General features: G+C 24.4%; 1 protein-coding gene across 5 annotated transcripts; it reads right to left on the bottom strand.

Moving 5' to 3' along the window:
- Window positions 1–1,282: 1,282 nt before the first annotated feature.
- Syx1A (Syntaxin 1A) lies at window positions 1,283–23,763 on the bottom strand. Of its 5 annotated transcripts, none has more exons than XM_089229016.1 (10): window positions 23,473–23,763; window positions 21,878–21,982; window positions 20,407–20,506; window positions 9,371–9,445; window positions 9,116–9,298; window positions 8,166–8,239; window positions 7,974–8,111; window positions 6,693–6,803; window positions 5,627–5,742; window positions 1,283–4,234 (listed from the first exon to the last, which is right to left on the bottom strand). In XM_089229016.1, exons 1-9 carry the CDS (start codon window positions 23,503–23,505, stop codon window positions 5,656–5,658), a joined length of 906 nt encoding a protein of 301 aa, XP_089085142.1. In that variant the 5' UTR covers window positions 23,506–23,763; the 3' UTR covers window positions 1,283–4,234; window positions 5,627–5,655. The 5 variants fall into 5 exon arrangements, with proteins under 5 accessions (XP_089085142.1, XP_089085141.1, XP_089085144.1 ...); XM_089229015.1 differs by having other exon boundaries at window positions 5,637–5,742; XM_089229018.1 differs by lacking the exon at window positions 6,693–6,803 and adding an exon at window positions 6,238–6,348.
- Between the last annotated feature and the right edge of the window lie 1,592 nt (window positions 23,764–25,355).

The following is a 25,355-nucleotide window of genomic DNA, read 5'->3' as shown; positions in this document are numbered from 1 at the left end:
AATGACAAATACAGGTTAACACAAGATAAATACAGATTAAATACGGTAATACAATTCATAATAAAAATTATAATCACAATATCTGCAGTGTAGCTAATTCATAGAGTAGCAATAACATTTAAAATAACTCGGAAGAGTTTGCACATTTCTTTCAGGTAAACATAATATTTACCCGGGAGAGTTTACTTTTACTAGTTTTAAAAATCGGGAGATTTTACCACCGCCCAAGTTCGTTATTTACCGACTATTATAATATATTATAGGTAGTAGGCACCCTATACATATTAATTAGTAAATATGGAATACGCGTGATCTGCTGAGCGTAAAATTTGATATGTTACGCACTTGTAAGATGGAAACAACACATGCGGGTATAACGTCCTCTTAATATTTATTAACAAATAATACTAATAAAAGTAGGAAGCGAAATATTAATAAACGTTTAACTAACCTATCCTACCTGTATAGTACTTGTGTACGTATACCTTAAACTAGGTACGTAATACCTACCTGAAAGTATTATAATGATTATAGCTACCTAAAACTTGTGTTTTTAAAAACAAAACACAATTTATAATACCTATACAACATTTAATCATAAGTTGTTATGTCAGGCCAAACTATCAGCTATAAAATCGGGTTGCTTACACTCCTAATTAAATTCTTTCTACTTAGAAGCACCCAAATACCCAATATGGATGATAAAGGAAAATGTCTAAAACTAGTAAAACTATAAAATCAAATTGTCAGAGACAGCTCAATACTATAAGCACTAACATTTACATTAGGTACCAATGTAATAAAAATCTTGGGCACACCTAAGTCTTTTTCACGCAGGTAGTGAGAATGGTAAAAATAAATTTTTCACTTCTCTCAAATTGATACAATATTTATGTAATAAATTTTGTGTAAATCAAATATCTTAGGTATAGTAGATATTTTTTAATGAGGCATTAAATAGACTACATTAATCGATAGGTTTAACAAAAATACACAAAAAATAGAGAAATTTCAACAGGCCACCAAGACTTCAGATTTTGTAAATGCTAACCAACGAAGTTGTTACTTACAATTTCTGCTGTAATTTATGGTACACAGAAGTTTTTGGATGATTTTCATAGTACTTTTTTTTAAAGAATGTTATGAAAATTGTAAGTTACAAGACCAATTTAAATTATCTGATATTAAGAAATGTATTTTGAAACATTTACTTATTATAAGAGAATTACCATAATATTATAACAGTATACCAAGGTTTATCTATACATAGGACCCACACAAATAGGTATACATATTAATATATTACTACATATTACAAGAATAACAAATCAAAAATACATCAAATATGGGGTATTTCTGTTGGCAAGTTGGTCTTTGGCTATCAAATTATTTTTTTATCTTCTAAGTGCCATCTGAAAATTGAAGATTCCAGAGAGTTATAGAATATTTTGTTTACATCACTGAAAATTATAATAGATATACATGTCCAATGTCCATACTATAGTATAATTGTAAATTTATTACGTAAATATGATATAAAAAAAACTAGAGAAGTGAGTATATTATTCTATATAGATATCCCACATCAATGGGTACAGAACAGTTAAGGATAGGTATGTAAGTGTGTACAATATTAACAATAGAGTAACCTAAAACCAATGATACAGATTTGTGAAAAATCGTGTAATCTGGACATAAACATTCATCATTTAATATTTATATTATAAATATTATATTATGAGGTATATAATATAATATAATTTAACATTAATTAAGTCCAACAGTAATAATTGGTATGCCACCAGTTAATCTAACAAAAAGAAACAATATCAATAACGACATATATTAATACATTATTACGAGTTTATTACCAATTTGATATTACTTTATAATGAGTTATTATCAGATAAAATTAAAAATTAGATACAATATCATGACTTCTGACAATGGTCAATAAAAAAAATGTATCTATGACCAGATATCAACATTTTTTTTTTAGAAAAAAAATCTACAATTATTATAATACTTTACTTTTAAACTATATAGATCATACAAAAAATATAATATGTATAGCAAAAAATTTAAATACTTCAAGTAAAACAGAAAAACATCTTAAAATGTTGCTAAAACAGCTACAATTAAATAGGTAGTATGATTTTGTTTAAAAATATGATTGACAATGTGTCAAAACAAAGTACACAAAATAGATGTGATAAGTACAAGTTATATTGACAAAAGAAAAATGACATTGGAATATATTAAGTGCCCAATGGGTTAATGGTGATTAGAACACTAACATTTTTTTTCTTTCAAATATCATATTTCGTTGTTCAATTGATTTTATTGTTAAGCTAAGTGTGCAAAAAAAAAATCTATTTGTCATGGCCCTATTAAAGATACTTATTAATTAAAAACAAAATTGACGTACTAAATTTATAACTTAGGCTGTAAGAATTTTAAAAAGAAAAAAATATTATTGATGATTTTCTGTATCATTTAATAAAATGCTCTCTTAATAACTAATCAAAACAAATTGTTTTATTAAAAAGACTTAAATTGCACTATTTTTACAATATTAACACTTAACATTAAAAAAAATTTATATCTTCACTACAATTATAGGCAAAGATCAACAAATTTAACAAGAAACAATTTTTTCACTGTACAATTTTTATATTTTAGATTCATAATTTAATATTCTATAATTTAAAAAAAAAATAGTCCTCTAATCTATAAAATTGTGTATTCTGATTGAAAATGTAAAATACATTTTTATCATTAACAAATAATAATAATAAAATAAAATAAAAACATAAATTAATAAAGAGAACAATAATCATGAAATATATAATAAATAATCTATTTTTTCTAAAAATGGTATTAATTATTAATTATTAATTATTAATATTGTAATTTGATTAGAACACAATAACAGCAATATGGCAAAACATGTAGTATAATTAAATGTATTTACAATAAAATTGTATGTATTTGTATATTTTTCTAATTTAAATTACATTGTAAAAAAGTCTGTAAATACGAATACTGTGACTAAAAAACATAGAATATTAAGAAAAAAAGCATAGTACCAAATATCTTTAAAATTACATTATAATTGTTAAATTAGTTTAAAAAAAATTAATTATGAAAATACTAGTAGTAGTTAAAAATAAAAATAGGTAACACTTTTACACAGGATAAATAAAAAATAATTGATTAAGACATAATGTTGTAAAACGAGATGTGTGAATAAATAATCAAAAAAGTAAAATAAAATCTTCTCAGAAATAAATAATATATCTTGAGCGAATTCCACTTTTATGTTAGAAATTTAATAATAAGTAAGCACATTTTTGAAATTTTTAATGGCTATAAATTCCTAACAGTTTTGTTATTTATTGTTACCATTATTTTAATAAAAAGGTGAAAGAGAATGAAATTTTCAATTTGAAACAATAATATAATTTAAAAATAAATAAATAAATGTTAATTTAGAATTACAACAATAATAATACATAGATAATGTACATTAATATTGATAATAATACGCATTTTTCAATATTAATAAGCATTTATGTCTAAATTACTGTTGGTATTTGATGACTATATACTCCAAGGCACTTTTACTTAATTAAACTATTATGGGACTTACTAAAACTAATATAAAAAATAATAATCTCGAAAGAAAATCAATATAAATACATTACATTAGTCCTTCTAAAGCATATTATACTGATGAATAATACTTAAGTAGAACAAAACAACTATTTTTTTTTTTTATTTAAAAATTGACATTATTTCCAATTCACCTACGCATCGCACTGCAGAAATTATAAAACGAGGAAGCCAAAATGTTTTGAATCTCTTAACGAATTATCACATGAATGTCTATATTATAATATATAGTTAAAATTATTATATATAGATATATAAATTGGTTTTAAAAATCTAATAATTTTATCAATAACAATATAACTATAATAATTAAGAAAAATGTTTTTAAAAACAATAAATAGTATTATATAGTTACTTTTAAAACAGGACAGACAGCGTTAATAAATAAATCACATGGACTTTTTTTACTCTTTTTTTTTTAGGCAGGAAAAGGAAATAAAATTAAATAAATTAAACGAATAAAATGTCGTTTTTCGTACACTATTCCAGTCTTTACAAGCCGAAGAACTAGTATGTATTGAGTGACTGCTCTGCCGGATGTACCCGTCAAAAAATTGCTCTGTAAATTATGCAAATAAAATATTTTAATATACATATATATATAAATGTACTAATTTTGTAATACTCAATATTATGCTAAATATTATCATTTTCTAATTTTATTTTTGATTTAAAATTATTATTTTATGTAAATATGAATATTTGTTTAGAATGTATTTTGAGATATTTTATTTTATAATAGAACTGAAGTTAGTGTACAACAAATGATGATAAATTTGATACTGAAGAAATTATATACCAAAATAAACAAAGTTAATTTCATTTTATTTGTATCACTGATCATAAATATATGTAAATGTACGCTTTCATATGTGCATCGAATGTCAGGAACACCACATGAGTGATATGCTGTGTTAGCGATATACCCTCCGGCAATCATGACCATTGTCTGGATGCACCTAAGAAAGAGTATTTTATGAACATAATACCCATGTCTGTTAGATAACGATGGAGGATTATTGAGTGGTTTTTACCTATATCTTACACGTTTATTTCAGGTAGAGAATTTAAGCTGACAATTAATGAGGGATGCCTGTAAACAAAGATTTGGTATTTACACAATTTTAAAATACCCCAAAAAAAATGTAATACTTTATAGAATATTAATTTTAATATAGTTTATAAATTAGTAATAATTACATGAGACTGTGCTATATGTTAATAAAAGTTAAAAGGTATATTAATTTGCAATAATGACAATTCTGATAATATTCATTTTTGTTATGAGGTAAAAGTAAAACTTGTATAATTATACACTTATAACGTTAGAACACATACACATTAGAGATAAAAACAATTAAATATTTAATAGCGGCCTTATAATCAATCATTAATATAAATAATTATACAAAAATCCTTAAAAATATATATTGTATATAGTATTACACTATACATAAATATTCTTTCTACAGTGTAAATACATTTCAAAATTAGTAATTAACATAAAAAATTAACAAAAATAAATTAGAGGTAACATTTTAAATTCAGTTTAAACTCATACAGGCATAATGTTTAAAACCATATTACAATATTAAATTTTTAAATTAAATGAATAATTCAATCCAATTAAAAATATAAATGGAAGGTAATAGGAACTTTTTCCATTTGAATATAATGTACCTAGTTAAAGTTTATTCTTATCCTCAAAAATATATATTGTATTTACTTTAAGTTTTCATATTTGATTTATTTATATTATATTTAATAATCAAAAACTAAACAGTTAAAAACTAAAAATCTATGTTTTTTTTATTTTTACAATAATTGGCATTAGAATAAAAATTAATAAATATAATTTATAACATTTTAGTTTTTACTATAGTACAGAGATCAGATATTTTATATAATTTATTTTACATAAAATTATTAAATCCTAAAAACTTTAGTTTACCTATGCTTACTTATTTTCACGAAGATGTATTATGGGAACTTGGGAAGAAAACTCATCACGAATCCTCCCAGAATAACAATGAGAATTGTCAAGCATATCAGGATCATGATTTTCTTCTAATTATTAAAAAAACAATAATTATGTATTAGTAAAAAAAAAATAATAATAAAAATATGAACAAAAATATGGTCTAAATAAAAACAATAACGGGAAAGCTAATAGCATAAGCAAAAGAAAACAGTGTTTTCACAAACAAAAAGTGCACTATTTAATACTCAATGGTACTGCAAACTTAACTAAAACTAATAAAAATCAATAGCTACATTTCTCCTTATAATTATTGAAATCAATTCAATTTTATTTTATTATAAAATAAAAGTATTATATGAACACAATTGACTTGCCTTTTACTTAACTGTAACTTGGTGTTAATTTTGTTTAAGATAATCAACAAAATAATGTAATAAAAAAATTATATATTTTATAGTTATATATATATATATTTTATATAATATAATATTCAGAATTCAGAATTCAGTAATCAATCATATTATTTTAAGTATAGGATAAGTAAATGTATGTTTTCTTTGTTGTAATAATAAATTACTTACTTTTTGGGAGCTTTTATGATAGTCTTCAGCAACATCCAGTTCTTTTTTGCCTTCAGCAACTTTTTCAACAGTGAATGATACATGGTATTCTATTCTATCAATAAGTTCACCCTATATGATTTTTATTTTTTTTGGATAACATTTTCAGTTGGAACAAGATTGGGATAAGGAATTATTAGATGAAAATCCCAAAATTATTTATATAATAAAAACAATAAAAACAAAAGTAAGCGAAAAATGTTGAAAAGGAAAAAAAACAAAACAAAACAATAATTTTTAGTAATCATAAATCAATTGCAATCAGTTTAAATTACATCAACTAAAAACTATTAAATAGTATTTAATTTTTCTAAATACAAACAAATATCAAATAAGAAATAAAACCTACAAAAACAAACAAATGCAATCAGCAAAGCGAGTGGGACCATTGCAAACTTCTACGCCTTTTGACTTACTCTTCTCGCTTTGCTTTGATATTTTAATGCTTTCTTAGTATCTTGAGTTGCCGTCTGTACATAATCCACGGCGTGTTCAACATGATACTCAATTCGATCAATCATTTCTCCCTAATTTTGTTTTTAATTAATAAATTAATAGGAAACTAATTTTATCTCACATTATAATGAAACATGGTTATATCAAAAAACCATATAAATAAAAATAATAACTCGATCGTAACTATTTATTTTATGAACGCTTGTTTTAAATTTAAATTTTATTAGTACATTACCAACAATTTTAAAATTAAATCATTCAAATAAGTTAAATTAAATTTATAGTTGTTGGTTTTTAAAAAATAATAAAACAAATTAAATTAATGAATTTAAAGGATAAAAATAATAATATTTAAAATAAATGTAATGCAATATTCAGTTTTTAACTAGTGGTATAGGGTATGAGCAATTCAAACAAAAACTAACATTATTAATTTGGTAATTATTAGTAAAATTAAGTACCTACAAACATCACTATTACTAGTTTATATAATCGTTTATTTTTAAATACTCAATACATATATATATATACTATCCACAGAGAGAGCACCTAATTATTTAGAGATGTATACTATTTACTACTATTTATATATACCTAAGAATTATTATTTATCAAAAATCCACATCTCTATTTTATAAAATAGAAATTATAAGATTAAGTACTAAAATACCTAAATGTAATAAAATTATTGTTTTATTAATAATAACTATTAATAATTATAATAAATAAAGATTTAATTTGTTAAAAATTTCAATGTAATTTCAAAAGACAGATGTTTTACAAGTTATCTCTTTAAACTTTAAAGCAACATGTGTTTATTGGCACCAAACAGTGTAAAAGATGCGCATTAAATAAAATTTGTTGGTTAACGCCCTCGCACACCTCACACAGACTAACAGACTATATTACCCAATTACTCTATTCACCAAATAAATTTTTTTTCCAGAAATACAAAATTAAAACATGTAATATTTAATAGATTTAACTACCAGCGTAACATAATAAATAACCAACAATTCACTATCACATCATAAGGTTAGCACCTTTGGTATGTGAAATTATGTATAATAGATTGCCAATGTATAGAAATTATTGTATACAATTTTATAACACTAACTTTAGCCATACAATTGTTAACAGACAACAAACCACACATTTTAAATCCAACAGCTCTTTGCTCTATTCAATATTGTTTTAAAAAATTAGAATGTAAATCTTTAAGCAATATATAAAATACGTACCTGATTTTCTACCAACATTGCCATATCCATGAACATATCATGAAGTTCTCTGATGGAGTTTTCCAGCTTTATAATATCAGCATGTCTGGCTTCAATATCAGCCAATGTTTGCCTAGCTTGTTGTGTTTCCATAATTATCTATAAAAAAAAAACATATTAAAACTAAAAAAAAAATTGTATTTTTATAATTACGCCTTGCGTGAACACAGCCGGGTTCCCTTGCTCTAACATTTCTTCAAGTTCATCATTGGTAGTTGTTCTTCCCGCTAAAGTATTAAAACATTGAATTAATACAAATTAAATTGATAACAATATTTATGAAAGAATTCAAATCAATAAAATTATAAAACTGTGTATGTATCTCCTATACAGTAAACTTGTTACTGAGTAGGTCAATGTAATACATGAGTTAAATTTGAATTTAATAATTTATCATTTTATATGAAAAATGATTCTGAGCAGAAATTGCCTGTCAACCTATAAAATGTTAAATTATAATAAACAAGTTTATTCCAAAACTGAAAAAATTTAGCATACGTAACAATAACTACAAAATATCAAACAATTTTACATGGTTTTATAAAAATTTAAACTTCAAACATTGGTTATATAAAGAAATTATGACTGTATACTTTTAAATTTTAACTTTCAACCACTGTAAGAATGTATGAGGAATCTTATATTAAATCATCAGGGTTTTTTGCTCAAAAAGAAAACGTTTTGAAACAAAAATATAAAAATTCAAACATTTTAAATATCTATAAATAAAACAAAAAGAGCCAAAATATTTTGAAAAATATATCATGTCAAGAAAATATATACAAATATTTGTTATCTAATAAGTAATTATATAAAATAAAAATCTATTTTATTGAAATTTGGTTTTACTCAATAATTTCAAATATTTTTTTTCTATTTTCATTCTAAATTATTACATTTTTTAGTTCTAATTTCTTCAAAATACCAATTAAAAGAAATTTTATACAAGAAACCACCCAAAAGTTACAGATTGAAACATTTTTACTGATCTAAAATGTAATGACTGATGATCAATACAAAAAATAGTTTTAAAACCACACTTAGATATTTTTTAAAACTGTAACAATACTCGGCTCAGAATTTAAAATTAAGTATATTCTTACTTATTTCTAATTGCCTTTGAATTCGCCCTTTACAACGTTCTCTGTAATCTGTCTGTGTACGGTTATATTCTGTCATCACTTCAACAAATTTACGTGACAATGTTGAATGTTGTGTTTTGCGTATTCTTAAATCTGCAGATGATTTGTTCGATTGCTCTTCTGCTTCTATATTCTGTTCAATTTCTAATAACAATAACAATTTTACTTATAATTAAATTAAAACAAAAAACTATTATTTAACAAATGAAAGTTAACCTTTGAGTTTGGCACGGACTCTATTAGCAGTTTTTTTTATATCCACCATAAGATCTTCCAGTTCTTGTTTCACCTCTAAAAAAACAATTTTTATTAATAATATTATTCATATGTATGCATAAATAGTATATTAAATAAAATAGGTAAATTTTTTATTTTATTTTATTTTTTTATAGTGTTAGAACTAAATCATAGCTTAAAATGTTTGGGTAATTAATAAGATAGAGTTTTAGATTATGAACAATCAAACATGATTGTAAATGGTGAACAATGAAAATAATACTTAAGAGAATATCAGTACACCAATTGTTTTCTTTCTTTGACTCTCTCTATTTTTTATGATTGATTCTTTTAAAATGATATTTAAAATAATATCAGTGACGTATTTATGGGAGGCTTAGCCTCTGGCGGTAACATTTTAGGGGCGCTAAATTTTTGAGTGCATTTTGATATAATACAGTATTTAGGTAATGAAAAAAGTAATGACACCCAGATACTAATTAACTATCAGGTTTTTTTTTACAAGTGCGCTATTGATAAAGTAATTTTGATTGGAAGGAGGCGTTTTTTTTATATCTGGAGCGCAAAATTTTTAAATACGTCTCTGAATAATATAATACTGTTTTAAAAATAATATACTACTTTACTTTATACATTAGAGGCCCTAAATCTCTACATTATCCTAGACATTGTAAACTTAAATCTAACATTGTTGACAACTGTAAAGAAATGTCGACTTCTGTGATTATAATTTATAGAAGACAAACAAATTCCTGAAACATTTTTTTGTGAGAATATTTTAAGTGCCTAACCTTTGAAAAAATCCAGAAAAACATTCAAAACGTAAATAATATAGTTTTCTGCAAGGTTTTAACCTATTTTTAAACATACATATCATTGCATGACGTATAAATATAAAATCAAACGTATTATAATTTATCATAAGTAGATATAGTTATGAATCTCGAACTTAGAATTATATGAGACTGATGTGAGTATAGATTTCATGCCCCACTGACGCCACCACTGTCTTTCATATTAATTTAAATTATTTACATATTTTACTCCTCGATCACAGGTCATTGTGATATACCTACAGGGTGTCCCAAAGAGATCTGACATTCTGACAAATGAAATAACTTTTGTTCTAATCAATATTTTTTAAAAATTTCTTTTAAATATAATCCATAGACACTTGCGCTACATTTTAAGAATACATTTTTTAATTTTTAACTCTGAGAATAAAAAACTTAAAAATTGATAAAAATTGTTTTAGAAATATTCAATATAGCTAATTTGTAAATTTGATTTTCAGAAAAAATTATATGGTAAAAACACTTATTTAAGTCAAAAGGCTGATTTTTAAAAAAAATTTTAAACATCAATGTTTTCGTTAGGTAAATTATAGTAATTTATACATCACATGTTATTAAAATAAATACAATAAAAAAATAATTAGATTTTAACATGCACTTATTTAAAAATGTTCTTATAAAATATTTTTAAAAAACTTTATTATTATTTGAAATTACAAGGTTTCTAACATGAACTAGATTGTAATTTATTTAACGAAAATATTGATATTTAAAAAAATTGTAAAATATCAGCCATTTGACTTAAATAAGTGTTTTTACTATATACATTTTTGTAAAAATCATATTTACAAATTGGCTATATTGAATATTTCGAATATTTCGAAAAATTTTTATCAATTTTTAAGTTTTTTATTCTGTGTTAAAAAATAAAAAATGTAGCGCAAGTGTCTATGGATTATATTTAAAAGAAATTTTGATTAGAACTAAAGTTATTTCATTTATCAGAATGTCAGATCTCTTTGGGACACCCTGTATAGTAGGCAACGAGCGTGCGGACAGGGTTGCCAAACTTGCTCACTTGTCCAATAAGTAATAACCCCTTTACACTCTAGATTTTTTGTATCAGGACACAAAAAGAATTATGACCAAAGACATTCACTACCAATGGGAAAATAAATAAGAAAAATTATCAGTTAAACTACATGCGATTTAAAGAACTACATTCCCTTGGCCTTTTCCCGAAAATATCATAAGGAAACAGGAGACCACCATAACCCATTTCAGGATAGAACACACCCACATCATCCATCAACACCTCATGAAGAGAGAAGATTCTCCAGCTTATAACCAGTTGTTGCGGTACGTTTCTAACCTTTTAACACATCCTTTTGGCTCTTAACTCGTTCAAAAAGAGAAGACACCAGGCGATTTTGCTACGTAAATCTGGTGTCTTCTTATTGGGAACAAAATATAGAATTCCGGAGTTAAGAAAAGGACAGAAGAGAATATGTAGACTTGTCAGATCAGCTCTCCTAGTCACTACTCACTAAAACCAGACCCACGCAACGTCAAATGTATCTTAGAATTTATTAATAGCTCAAAACTAATAAGTAAATTTAACTATTTCTAACATGTAAAAATGTATTGCACTATGTATTAGAATGTTTAATAATTAACCAATAATGCTCATAATTATTAATTAATGTAAATAATGTCAGTTTAATGACAGAGCTGCAGCGGACCTTGTTTAATAAGAACAAAAATAAAATATTTAACTCCAAACGAAATCTATAAAAAGATTAGATATTTATATGGGGGTTAACGATAATAAACGATTAATAAAAAGAGTAATAAAATGATAAAGGTAGACGGAAAATCTAAAACAAGCAAAGACACGATTATTGTCACTACAAAACAATGTATTAGTTGTTATTCTGTTTTTTCTACGTGATTACGTTTTTGATAGTTAATTTTAATGAAAGTTTTTCTTTAACGTCTAAATATAATAATATTAAATAAAATTATTTAATAATGCATAATGTAGTACTTAATATTACATTCTGCATAATTTTTTTTTCATTATATGATAATTTAAAACAACACACCATTATTCTGTAGGGAAGAGTGTGAATGTAAATATCACAGAATTCCTTTTAAGTTTTTTTATTAATTTACAAATACAATCCCAATTTCATTAAAAAATATCGTAACTAAAAGAACAAAAAAAAACACGATAATGTTAACTGTTAATTAGTATAATAATATTAATATATTAGTAGTATACTGTAGTTTGTATACATTGAAATCACAAATCAATACGCTCATAACGTAAATTAAAAACACAGACATTAAAACTGTATTAAACGAGAACGGGCAGCATAGGTTAGCACCTATAGGTACAATAAATCACTTCAAAATAAAAAATATTTCAATCTAAAATGTATAGGTTGCCAAGCTAATAAACAGTGGTAATATTTAATCACATTTTTATAATTTTAAATATATTTTAATCACTTATATATATAATATTATTATATTGTAGAACCAACATTTTTCATTTATAATACAAATGTGGGTACCACCCCCGGCGACCCTAATACTTTATAAATTTTTAGTAAATACATTTTAACTAAAATTAATATTCTATGATCACATAACAGAAAGTTTTCAACTATAATCAAACACAATATCAAAACGAACCAAGCCAAATTTTATGTTTAAAAAATCATAGCGTCTTAAACATATGCACACAGGCTAAACTTAAAATAAGGGGATTTTTAAATTATGGGTGGAAATAAAAAATAACAAAATAGTATGCAAGTTATTTGACAACATTCATCGAGTTGTCAAGGTGACTAGACTGTATTAGAAGGAGGGTAGTGTAACGGTAGAACGAGAGGAAGTTCAGAGTTTTGGGGTTGGGTATATCGATTAAAATCCCAGTAAAGGCGAAGAGAAGCATTATATTGCAACGAATATCAAATATTATCACCAGAGTATACGATAGCTGCAATTAATATTTTAAGTTTAATTTTATTTTAGAAATAAAATAATAATTTTACAGTCAATTTTAATATAATTAAAAAAACAAATTTAACTGAAAATTTTGATAGTTGAATAATAAATTGTTGACACATTACTTTATTAACTCAGGTTCCATTATGGAAAACAAAAGCTGATCAGTGACGTAAGATAAACTCCTCTGTGCTCTATATAGTGTATCATTTTATCTAATATGACATTAAAAATGAATAAAAACTTTAACCAAATTTATAAGATTAATAGTACATAGGAAGATAAACCGACATCGGAATAACCATCAAAAAGTATTATACGGCGCAATATTTGTTTTCTCTCTCAAATACTCAAACCCACACCCAAAATAGATAAAACGCATTCATGTAAAATCGTTTTTAAGGTTTTGGAGTAATCTTAGTATAAAATCACTCGTTACAAAAATTATATAAAATAATAAATAATTTTGTCCTAATTTTAACTTCCAACACTCGTAAAAAATTAATTTGACTTTCCGATTAACTTTTTTTTTGTTAAATGTAGGAAAACATAAGGATTATATAGTATTAAAAATTAAAAATTTGATATTAATAGGACTATTTTTAGGAATCCCAATAAATAATAATTAGCCAATTTTCCCGATTTTAATGAATTTCGTCAGCATTTTAACTTCAGACTTTTTTCCAATACAATTTAGGAGGAACGTTGTATTACACTTTTAAGTTTTTTGACCTAGTCAAAAAAATTTTATCGACAATATTTTGAAAAAAAACTAGGTAATTCAATATTTTCTTATGCTAAAAGTCGAAAAAAAATATACGGTTCAAAGCTATTTTTAACATAAACATTGAGTTAAAATTATACGTATATTTATGTATGGTTATTATATTTTTAGAGTTACACTAAAAATTCTTTCTGACACTTTTGAAAACTATTGGAGACTTTTTTTTTTAACTTTCGGGAGGGGAAGAGGCTCCAAATACGAACTAGATTCACTTTCATTTCAGAAAAGATGCTGTTGAAGAAAATCTGAGCATGTTTTCTGACCCATAAAATGTTAAATGGTACATAAAAGACGCATACATCATTTTAAAATTAATATATTCATTACTCCGCTCAGAATCTAAAATTAAAAAAATTGTTTATATTAATGGATATGCATTTGTTTATAGAGACAATATTTAGACGAATGGAAGTCATACTTTCAAAAATATTATTCTTTATACCTAATTTTTGTAATGGGTGATTTTACTCTGAGGTACCTAACTCTGAATATAAAAAAAAATTATTTTACGTGAATACGTTTCGTCTGCGTTGCACGCGAATCAGAGGGATCACGAATAGAGCACTGATATCCTCATAAGAAAAATTTCTTTGGATTTTCAGATTAATCTGAACTTTAAACAAAGAAATATCATATATTCTGATAATATTCTTCTTTCAAACAAATTGTATTAAGAATCTATAAAACTTATTTTAAACCAGTCATAATAGGACTTCCAAATAAATTAATTTATAGAACATGACATGCGATTAATCATTGAATTTAAAAAAAAAAAACAATTCTAAGCGGAGCTAAATGTATTATAGTTATTATAGATAATAAGACAATAAACAAATTGATCATACAAAAAACTAACGGAAAAATATGTTGAAAATTAATGAATATTATGAGTAAAAAATGTCTAATATTCTATGGTAAACTTAGTGTACAATTTGTATATACAAGAAATAAAAAAGGAAATTTGATATCAATCAAAATTGAAAAAAAAACATCAAATTATCAAAATATATATTTTAATATCTTGCTCAAATTGTTCAAATTTTGCCAACCACATAACTAGCTCTCAAGACTAAATATAAAATAATTTTTAAATATTCGTAATGTTTAATGGACGTCACAATAATACCTATAACTAAGAAAATTTTTGTTTATAAAATAGCAAAATTCCTTTTGATAAATAATGTTTGTATTTCATTACAAAACCAACCAAAATGTTTGGTAGATATACACATCTATATGTAATGGAAAATAAATATTGATTACTCAAGTTTATCTAAAAAAAATAACTTAGAGGACATTCTGTGAAAAACTGCAAAACTAGCTCCATTCAGAATTATTTTTAAGCTGCGTATCAAAGTTGATAATTTCTTTAGAATAAAATAAAACCCCTTCTACGTGTTAAGTATATCATATTTTTTTGTTAGATGAGACTAATGAAAATAATTATTATAGTACCTACATTAAAATTTATTATAAAATCAACGTTTTTTTAAAATCAATAACGCAATAAAAAAAAATTAAATGAAAAACCAAAGAGAACTCTGTTATTCATTTTAACGTCAGTATTTAACTCTTTTAAACATAAAAGTTGCACTTAATAAATCAAAAATTGTATTGCTTTTTATTTTTTGCTAAAAATGCTTTTTTTCTAATATTAATTCAACATATAGTATATACATTATCGGATTAACTACATTTGAACTTTGAAGAGTAGAATATGAATTTTAAAATTTTTTGAATAGTAATTAAAATAACTATTATAGTAAGCTATAGTTAGTGTAGCATCCTTGAGTTCAACCCACAATGACTTTACCACATTGGTGTCATCATATTATCTATTCAAAAAGCGCTTACTATAGTTGAAACGTATAAAAACTTTGATCCACAGAATACACGATTACAAGTTATGTTTTTTTTCATCAATATATGTATATACTATATACCCAAATATATAATATATTACCTCCAAAACTAACTTTCTAATGCATAAAAATAAATCGTTTTTTTAAATTTAAATTCAAATTCAAATAGAAAATAATTTCTGAAAAAATTTTATAAACATTAGTTAAATAAAGACCACACGCTTTACAATTTATTTATTACATCAAAATGAGTAAATTGTATAATTCAAATTAAATCTTCATCTTTCTAGTTTATTTTATTCAACAAAAGTGTATAACTTCTTATATTATTTTAACCCGGTAAGGATAATAAATTACGTAATTTGAGACATCTCAGTAACAGCGATATGTAATTTTGTATGATCCCAATAAATTAGTCTTCTATAGGTTTAATACAAAAGTTTCACTATAGTAAGAACTTAGATCGTTATACGAATTCCATTAATTTATGTGGGAGCTAATAGTTAAATTATTAGCTATTATATTATAATATTATTTTTGCCATTGATATGCATATTATAATTTTGGACTTCATGTCCTGTTACTGACTCTCGCAGTAAGAAGAGCTGTTTTTTATAATACGTTCCGTTTTTTCTACGATGAAATTAGAAAATTTCAGTCATCATATACCAACTCCTGAGTAACTGAGCTATAGATTTAATCAATATTTGTATTTCAATTCCATTTATTAGTGAATAAACATTGTAGTCGGCATTGTAAATATACCACTATCCGATATGTAATACATTCAAATATTACTGTTCAGCTGTAAATAACTAAATATTTATTTTTAACGTGGTTTAAGGTAATATGATTGCAAATCATAAACCATAATATATGATTACCTACGCATGAAAAGGATTCTGACACAGCATAACGACATTTTAGGATCTTTTAATTTTTTGCTAAATACTTAATTAACTTGTATAGGTAAATGAAAATGGAATGTTTTGTTAATTCGTAAGTATAAAATTTAATGATAGCGGAAGACCATATTTTGTTCATAAAAAACATTATAGAAATTTAAAAAAATGGGTTACTTTATATTAGGTTACCTTCGGAATAAAAAATGTATTTGTCTGTTTTGAAAATAAATTTGATATATCTTTGTGATACGCACATAATCACATATACATTAGTTACTATAAATATATTAAGCTATTAAGTTTACATAGTTGTATACCGTATGTCTTATAATATTCCTCATTCAATCATTAATTATCTTGGACAGTACAAAATTAACAATTTCTGGAATTTCATAATAGATATAAATCTAAAATATCATAATTACAAATAATAATACAGATTATAAATAACTAGGTATGTAATATTATAAATTATAAATACAAAATAATAAAGACTTAATAAATTATATTTAGCCTAAGACTATTGTCGGGAAAATTAATTACAATTTTCAATAAATATTATTGAATGTTGTTGGTAAGTATGGTACCTGACGTCTGGTTAGGACATTTAATATTATTATTGCTATTAGTAAGGTAATTATTACGTTGAACTAATTTTTGACGAAAACATATCACACATTTTTATAAAATTTTCATTTTTTTGTGTTTAAATACCCAATTTCATTGAAAGTTGAACTTGAAATATATAATATACATAAAAAGTATAGTTATTTTCAACATTGTAATAAATAGGCGTCCCTAGGAAAATATTTCTGAGGGAAAGGGGACTAACTAAAATAGTATCAATAGCACAGACCATGATGGATACTTTTTTAAGCTAAAATCTGATTAAAAACTAAGGGGCTACGCCCCACATGTACATATATTGCAATACATAATTTTCGATCACTAACTGTTAAAAATGAATGTATTATTTTAGTTCAGACAGTTTTTAAATGTTAAAAATGACTTTCTGTATATTTAACAGACCAAATAAGATAAATGAAGATTTCATATCACAATTTACAAGCAAACTTTACATATGTATACAAGCTTAAAGTTATTGATTACATGTATTTTTAATTAAGCTGGACAATCATGCTAATAACAATATTTAAAAAAATTATGATTACAATATTACGATCGCCGTTCATCAATAATTTAAATATATAAAATTCAAAAATAATTATAGCATACCTGATACCTATATTAAATACTTATACATTTTATTTTATTTGTATACATACTTCATAATTAATTATTATGAAGAGTGAACTTAAATGGTTAGGTTTAATGGTACATTATAAAAAGTACCCATTCAAATACATCCTAACTTATGTTACCTACTTGAAAATTATATTAGCACATGGCAATTAAAACATGTTGATATTTTATTTACAACTATGATACAAAATATATCATAATACCATAATAATAATTGTTATGCTTTCACTACGTGTTAAATTAGTATTTGTTCATTATAACCCAGGGGGTTATAAATTAATATTTTTGTAAGGCCAGTTTAGGAATTTAGGAAGCTTCTACCATCCATTAAAATGTAATGTTAAGTTGACCCAAAGAAAGTAAAGGATAAACAAAAAATAATATATACATATATGAAAACTTCAGTTTATTTAGATAGCATCAAAAAAATAATTTAAAAACTAAAAATTCATTTTTTGTATGTAGACCAAATAAAGTTTGTCAACGTCTACAATTTTTAGACCCCTTGCTAACCTAACCTTGTTGTTAATATACCAATAAGCAAGACATGGATCATTTTGACATAATATACATGTACTGAAAAAGTAGAAGTATATAATCATTATATTACGCACCTTGCTGATTAAAATCCATCAAAATAGGTACATTTTTATGAACATATAAAAATTGCTTTTAATACAGCAGTTCACAACCCATTTTTCACTGACACCTTAAATTACATTTTAAACGGCAACGCGTTTAAATTAATTAATAAATTTAAAAAAAAAAAAAGTAAACTTACAAAAATTATTTAACTATCATTTCATGAACCTTTAAATTTTTTATGGGCTTGGGATTAAAAAGTAAAGCCCCACAGTAAGGCTTTAGCTCAGTTCTCATTTATCCAATTTTATCAACATTAACCAATACATTTGCATACTTTTATTGGAAGTCACAACTTACAAGTCACTAAAATGTAAACTTTAGATACATCAATAGAATGCCATTTTTAAATCATACATTGAATATTTTATAAATAAAATCAAAAAACTAACTTAAATTTAATAAATAATAAAATTACATAGGTATTTTAATAAACACTGATTTGTTGATTGAAAAAATATATAAATTATTTGAAAGCTGCTACCTCATCAAAATATTCAAATACCTACTCAAAATCTAAAATGAAATTTGAAAATACCTATGTATTTTATAACATACTATGTAGGTAACTAGTTAAGCAGTAGCTTAATAGAAGTAAATCATTTTTATTTTATAATATAAAATAAAAACTTTGAAATATATGTAGAGCTTCTTGTTTAGTTGGTCGGAAGATGAGGTGATATTATAAATTCCTAACCAAGAAATTATCACTATCAATAATTGATCCAAAATTGTAATATTCAAAACAATGCACATTCTGATAAAAAAAACAAATAGCATCTGTAAATTAATGTTCAGAACACTTTATGCATCTCATTAATTGTATTTTCTATATTAATAATAAAAGAAATAGTAGTAATAAATAATTAACAATAGTCATAAGTAAAATCAACACTATTAGGTATTTCAATTTTAATTTTTAGTTTTTAAAAAAATATAAAAATGTGTAATAAAAGAATTTTTAAGTAACTTTGTTAAATATAATTAAAATATTATTTCAATTCGCATTTATTTTACAACAGTTTGGTTGGTTTATTCAGGTTTATTCTTTGTTTAAACCAGACAGAAGGATGATCTCTTTAACAAGACAATCATATACTTAGAGAAAGAAGTCACAAACGTCTGGGTTTGAATTAGTGATGTTGCATATATTGCACTGTCCCCTTATTCTGCTCGGCCAAATTTAGTTATAATAATATTAATATTAAAAAAATTAGATTAAGTTAAATTATAAACATTTTTGTTTTAATTAACTGCCACAAATATTAACTTTAAATTAATTTTATATTTAAGTTTTAGTACTAAAACTTTTAATAAGTAATTTATTGTTTATATATCTTTAAGACTTGTACGTTTGAAACTTATTATAGTTTAATAAATATTTATTAATATATAATATCCTGTGTGGTGTCATACTTTTATACACATAACTTTGAATACCTATCAAAATGCATTGGCCACCATAGGCTATATTATAGCCTTAAATTAATCCGCACTTACCACTTTAAAAAGTTATAACTCAGATTTGATTTTTCTATTAAATATCAAATTTGAGTTTTACGATTAATATTTACAACATAACATAATTTATTTTTAGTGAATTTTATTTTCTAAAGGATGTTAAAAATGTTAACTTCGTAATTCAGTATATTAACTATCAAAATTTATTTCAACACTAATATTAAATAATTGCTAGACATTAAAAGAATGTCAATATTTAAATTATTAATTGTAAATAAAATTATATTACTTTCATCAGTCTGAGGTGCAGATAAAATTGCACTATGTTTTTTCTTAACTTCTTCCACATTTGCTTGAATCTTATCTATCATCCCTCGGATACCTTCCACCTATAACATAAATAGTTTGAAATTTTCTTATTGATGTACACTAAATAGCATAAAAATACTTTTAAACTAAAAAAAATTAAAAAAATATTTTAAAAATAACCTCAAGCTTAAAATCAGACAATAAGGGTTTGTAAATTGATTTCATTATGGTAAAAATTTTATTTTTATCGTAGAAAAATGAACATTTTCTGGGCAAGATATATAACAAACTGATATAATTATTTATACTAGTAGAAGAAGTTTTATCTGTAATTAGGTTTATCTTTTATTTGACTAACTAATATTATCATCAAGTACATATATATAACTTATAGTTTTTAAGATTTTATTTATGTAATAACAATCAAGAATACTCGTTTTTACCTTTGAAATAATTATTTTTTTTATTAATTTTGTCAAAATAGTGAAAAATAAATAAATTACTAATGTATTTTAACACTTAAATTTGTTAATTATCAACTAATTATTATAAATTTACTGTAATATAAGTTACACTGCATAATACAAGTAAGCACATATATTAAATGATATAATATTATATTATAATACATTTTATAATATAATATAGTTTCCATAGTATATTATAGAAGTCATTTCCAAAAAGAAATATAATAGAAATATGGTCGAATTGATTTAAAAACATCAGTAAAAGTCTATAAGTTGCAATAGATTCATACCTTTAAGTTAGATAATAGGTCAATCGATTTTAATATTAGTTAACGACCATAGAGCTATAAACTAGAGGATAGAGCTTACCACATTACCTAGTCTAATCTTCATGGGGACAAGATACAGTGAGAGAGACTACACTCAAACATCTCAAATGCATAACTATTTATTTTTAGTCTGTTGTTCCTCTATCTAACCACTATCCATTAGTTTAACATAAATTTGGTACATTGAACAAGGGTCAGATAGAAAAAAGAAACATTTTACTGAATGACATTTTTAATAGATAATGCCGATTATAATAGGAAGATCTGAAAAATGAAATAACTTTTGTTCTAACCAACATTTTTTTAAATTTTATGTATTGTACTACATGACCATATAACATTTAAATTTTTTTGAAAAATTCAAATTAGCCAATTTGTTGATCTAGTTTATAGAAAAATGTCGGAAAAAATGTTGACCATAAAAATATTTTTTTCAGGTACCTAATTTATTTTTCTAAACTTTTTTAAATCTTTAATTTACTATTTAAAATTGAACATCATAAAAAAACATTTTTAATTTAAAAAGTAGAAACCTTTTTTAAACATTTAATTAGAATTTTTGAAAAAATGTATTACATTTTAAATGATAAATGATGAACTTTAATTTTTGAAAATTGCATATTTTTGTTTTTATTTTCTAAAAACAAATATTTACCTCCTCAAAAAATTTATCCATAAATCCAGCTCCTGATCCATCTTGCCGGCCTTCCAAATTGACAGCAACATCATCGGCACCTCCTTCTTCATCATCACTTTGAGCCTAAAATAAGAAAACATATGAACCATAATTTATATGCAGTATTAAAAAATATAAAGTTGTAAAATTTTAAAAAAATTGTAGCTATTAATTAAATTGAAATGTCAGTAGGTACGATAACAATAAATACAAATTGGTAAAATCTAACACATAACTATACCAATGGTATGAACATTTGTAGTTCAGTTAATTTTATAGCAGTTAAAGATACTGTAGATATAATATCTTAATAAAATATAGAGTAAAAATAGAATGTTCATAAAACAAACGCATACATATAAGAATGAATGTTATGGATAATAATTGTTGTTTTCATTCATGATTATTATTTACTACAAATACTATATAGGTAGTCTGGAATAATGTTTTATTAATTGTATAGCGCCAACGAATAAGTAAATAGAATACAATTATACCCTTTATGGATTGATGATAATGGTTGACAATAGGTAGGTATATTGATAATATTATAATTTTCAATATCTAATTTTAAAATAGTTAAATCATTTCCCAAAGCTTCATTAAGCGTGGATACATTTTTATTATTGAGTTAATGTTTACAAATTTTCTGTTAATTTTAATTATCTGATTAAAATTGTGACGGATTTTCAGTTTTTAGTTGATTATCAAAGGACTAGTACTAAAATTAATCATCATAGAAAATCATATATACAGCAATACAAAAATTCCAATATAATAAATACATATTACCTACAGATAATTCTAGGTATGATCTCAAACCTAATTACCAAATTATTATATGATTAAATCTTTGTAGAAAAAATAATATAATTAGGTACTCAATGGTTATAAAAATGATTAATAAGTACTTGACAACCACATTATTTATCTTTAGTCATAATTTATCAAGTTATTAATGTCTCTTAGTAATCATTATGTATTGTCTACATGTTACAATTTTATAAAAATTAAATTAAAAAAATTGTTTTATTTTTATTTTTTATTTAAATGTTTCATTTTAGAGAAACTTAACAGAAATAATAATAATAGTTCAAATAATTTAATAGATGGTAGGTACTTAATTAGCCACACAAGAAATGTGTATATCAGTGACAACATAAAAACTATGTACTCTTTACTAAGTAATCACTAATAATTATTAATTTCACATAGGTACATATATATAATATAGTATACCTAAGTTCATTCACTCATTAGTTTTATCTATCTACCTAATAAAAATGTTTATTCTTTATATTTATAATATGCATCTATGATAAAATAATTAAGTATACATCAATTGTGAGTATAGTCAGTGTAAAAATTGAGTACTTCAGTTGGACATCAGAGTTTTAACAATTTGATAACCATAGTTAGTAGGTATGTTAAGTGGGCAGTCGATATTAGATCTTAAATTGTTGCTTATGATAAAACACTTGTACTATAACTACACGTACTTATACATGATTAAGAATGTTTACAATGTAATGTTGTCAACAATATCATAAATATTACAAAAAAAAAAATCATACCGCTTTCAAAGCCGCTAGCCTGTCTTTAGCCATTATTTACAGTATGGAAACTCGAAGTAGATACACAGACTAGCCGAAAACGATTGGGTCTCATAAACGCGTCATTTGGCAATAACGGAGACACAGACACAAGAACAAATAACACTACAATAAAAATTTAAAAAAAAAAAACCGAGGAAACGATAAAAAATTTAATTTTTATAATATTAAACTCCAAACGTGCGGAAAACTCGAAAAAGGGACGAGATAAAAATCAATACATACTTCCTAACTACAGCACTGTCAGCGGCAGACCTGCGAGTGAAATATTGCGCGGCTGCGCGCACCGTGGACCAAAAAACGAATCTATACCAGTCTAGCCAACGCAAAAATTTAGCGCCTTTCTATAATATTGATTAACATTTTCAATTTAATATTTTGTTATTTTTGTTTATTTAGGTATTTACTATTTATTTTATATTATTTTATTATTACTCATAAATCATAATATTTTTTTTTTTTATCAATTATAATATTTAAATTTTAAGTAATTTAAATTATTGTTTCAAAATAAATTAATATATTTATTAGCTTATTGCACATAACTAATTATTAATTAATATAGATATTAGATATATAAATTTATGTTGCTTTAATACAAAACACGCGGCAACATATTAAAGTCAACCGTATGTATTATATTACAACTTTGGGCTTCTGCCGGTATTTTAAAATCTATGAATAAAAATACCGTTTCTCTTCTTACTTTATATGTGTCTATAACTTCTATAAACGTACAACACTATAATAGGTGTAGGTACATTTTAAAATTTATAAATTAATACTTAAATACATTTAAGATATCATAGATAGTAAAAAGGTCTTCGATAAATACCTATCACTCGATTAGGCCAAAATATAAACTATTAATTTAGGAAATAACAAGATATAACTCCAAAGTAAAGACGAATTTAATAAAATAATACTAATTATCAAAGCTCAAAAGCATTCCGCATTTAATAATTTATTTCATGCCTACTTATATTACTTGTACAGTTGTACACATTTAAGTACCTTTTTTTCCGTTTTAACCGACGACGCCGCGGGATCTGCTTTCGCATTGCTTCCGCGGCGCCGCCATCGTTTATTGACAGTACACATTTAAGTACCTAGGTGATATTAAATATACCTACAGAATTGCATGCTATACAGTCATACAGACTACAGAGACAAGGCAATGACAGTTATAACTTATAAGAATAAAAGCATATATTTGCAGCTAATTTAAAAATTATATTTATGTTTCAAAGATATTTCCAATGTTTAAAAAAAAGTATATAGGTGATAAGTATGTAATTATTATTAACTACTTGAATAATCAATATACATTATAAAAATATAAATAAATTATGGTGCTCTGCAGTATGTATGAGCAGAAACCAGTTCTCTGGTAGAACCAATAACACAGCTAGGATCTATTTTCAGGGTGGAGGGGAAGGTTAGACATAAAAAAAATTAAACAAAAAAGGTCTCTACTTTGAAATTTAACTTTTGAAATCATCTCTGATGGGAGGGGGGGTTGATTAAATAATACCAATTGCAGTCTTCAGACGTTAACAGTAACTCTTGAAATCACCTGTTTATTGGATGATCAATTTTATACTATCCGGAGGCGTAGCAATAACAAATGTCAAATAATATAGTAGGAACACTCTATTAGTGCTGAGTCTATACACTATTATTTGGTAAAGGGGAGGCGCGAGGAGGGCAATCGGGGCAGTTGCCCCGGCCCCCGCGATAGTTTGGTATCATCGCAGTTTTTAACATCGAAAAGAGCTGCAGGCTAAAACTCAAATAAATTGTGTGTTTTTTTAACATTCGTTCAATTCAGTGATATCATACTA

This window comes from Diuraphis noxia, unplaced genomic scaffold (assembly GCF_037042655.1).
Source record: "Diuraphis noxia isolate RWA-SAM2 unplaced genomic scaffold, SU_Dnox_SAM2 contig0005, whole genome shotgun sequence".
NCBI lineage: Eukaryota > Metazoa > Arthropoda > Insecta > Hemiptera > Aphididae > Diuraphis > Diuraphis noxia.
This window is presented reverse-complemented; position numbering and strand designations above follow the sequence as displayed.

Bases quoted from the DNA above. Each gene is read 5' to 3' on its own strand.
- Syx1A (XM_089229016.1), bottom strand. From the start codon at position 23,505: ATGGCTAAAGACAGGCTAGCGGCTTTGAAAGCG. The intron at 9,446-20,406 runs GTAATATAATTT...TTGTTTTTTTAG, and splicing joins TGCACCTCAGACTGATGAAA to AGGTGAAACAAGAACTGGAA. The intron at 8,240-9,115 runs GTAAGAATATAC...TTAATACTTTAG, and splicing joins TCAAAGGCAATTAGAAATAA to CGGGAAGAACAACTACCAAT.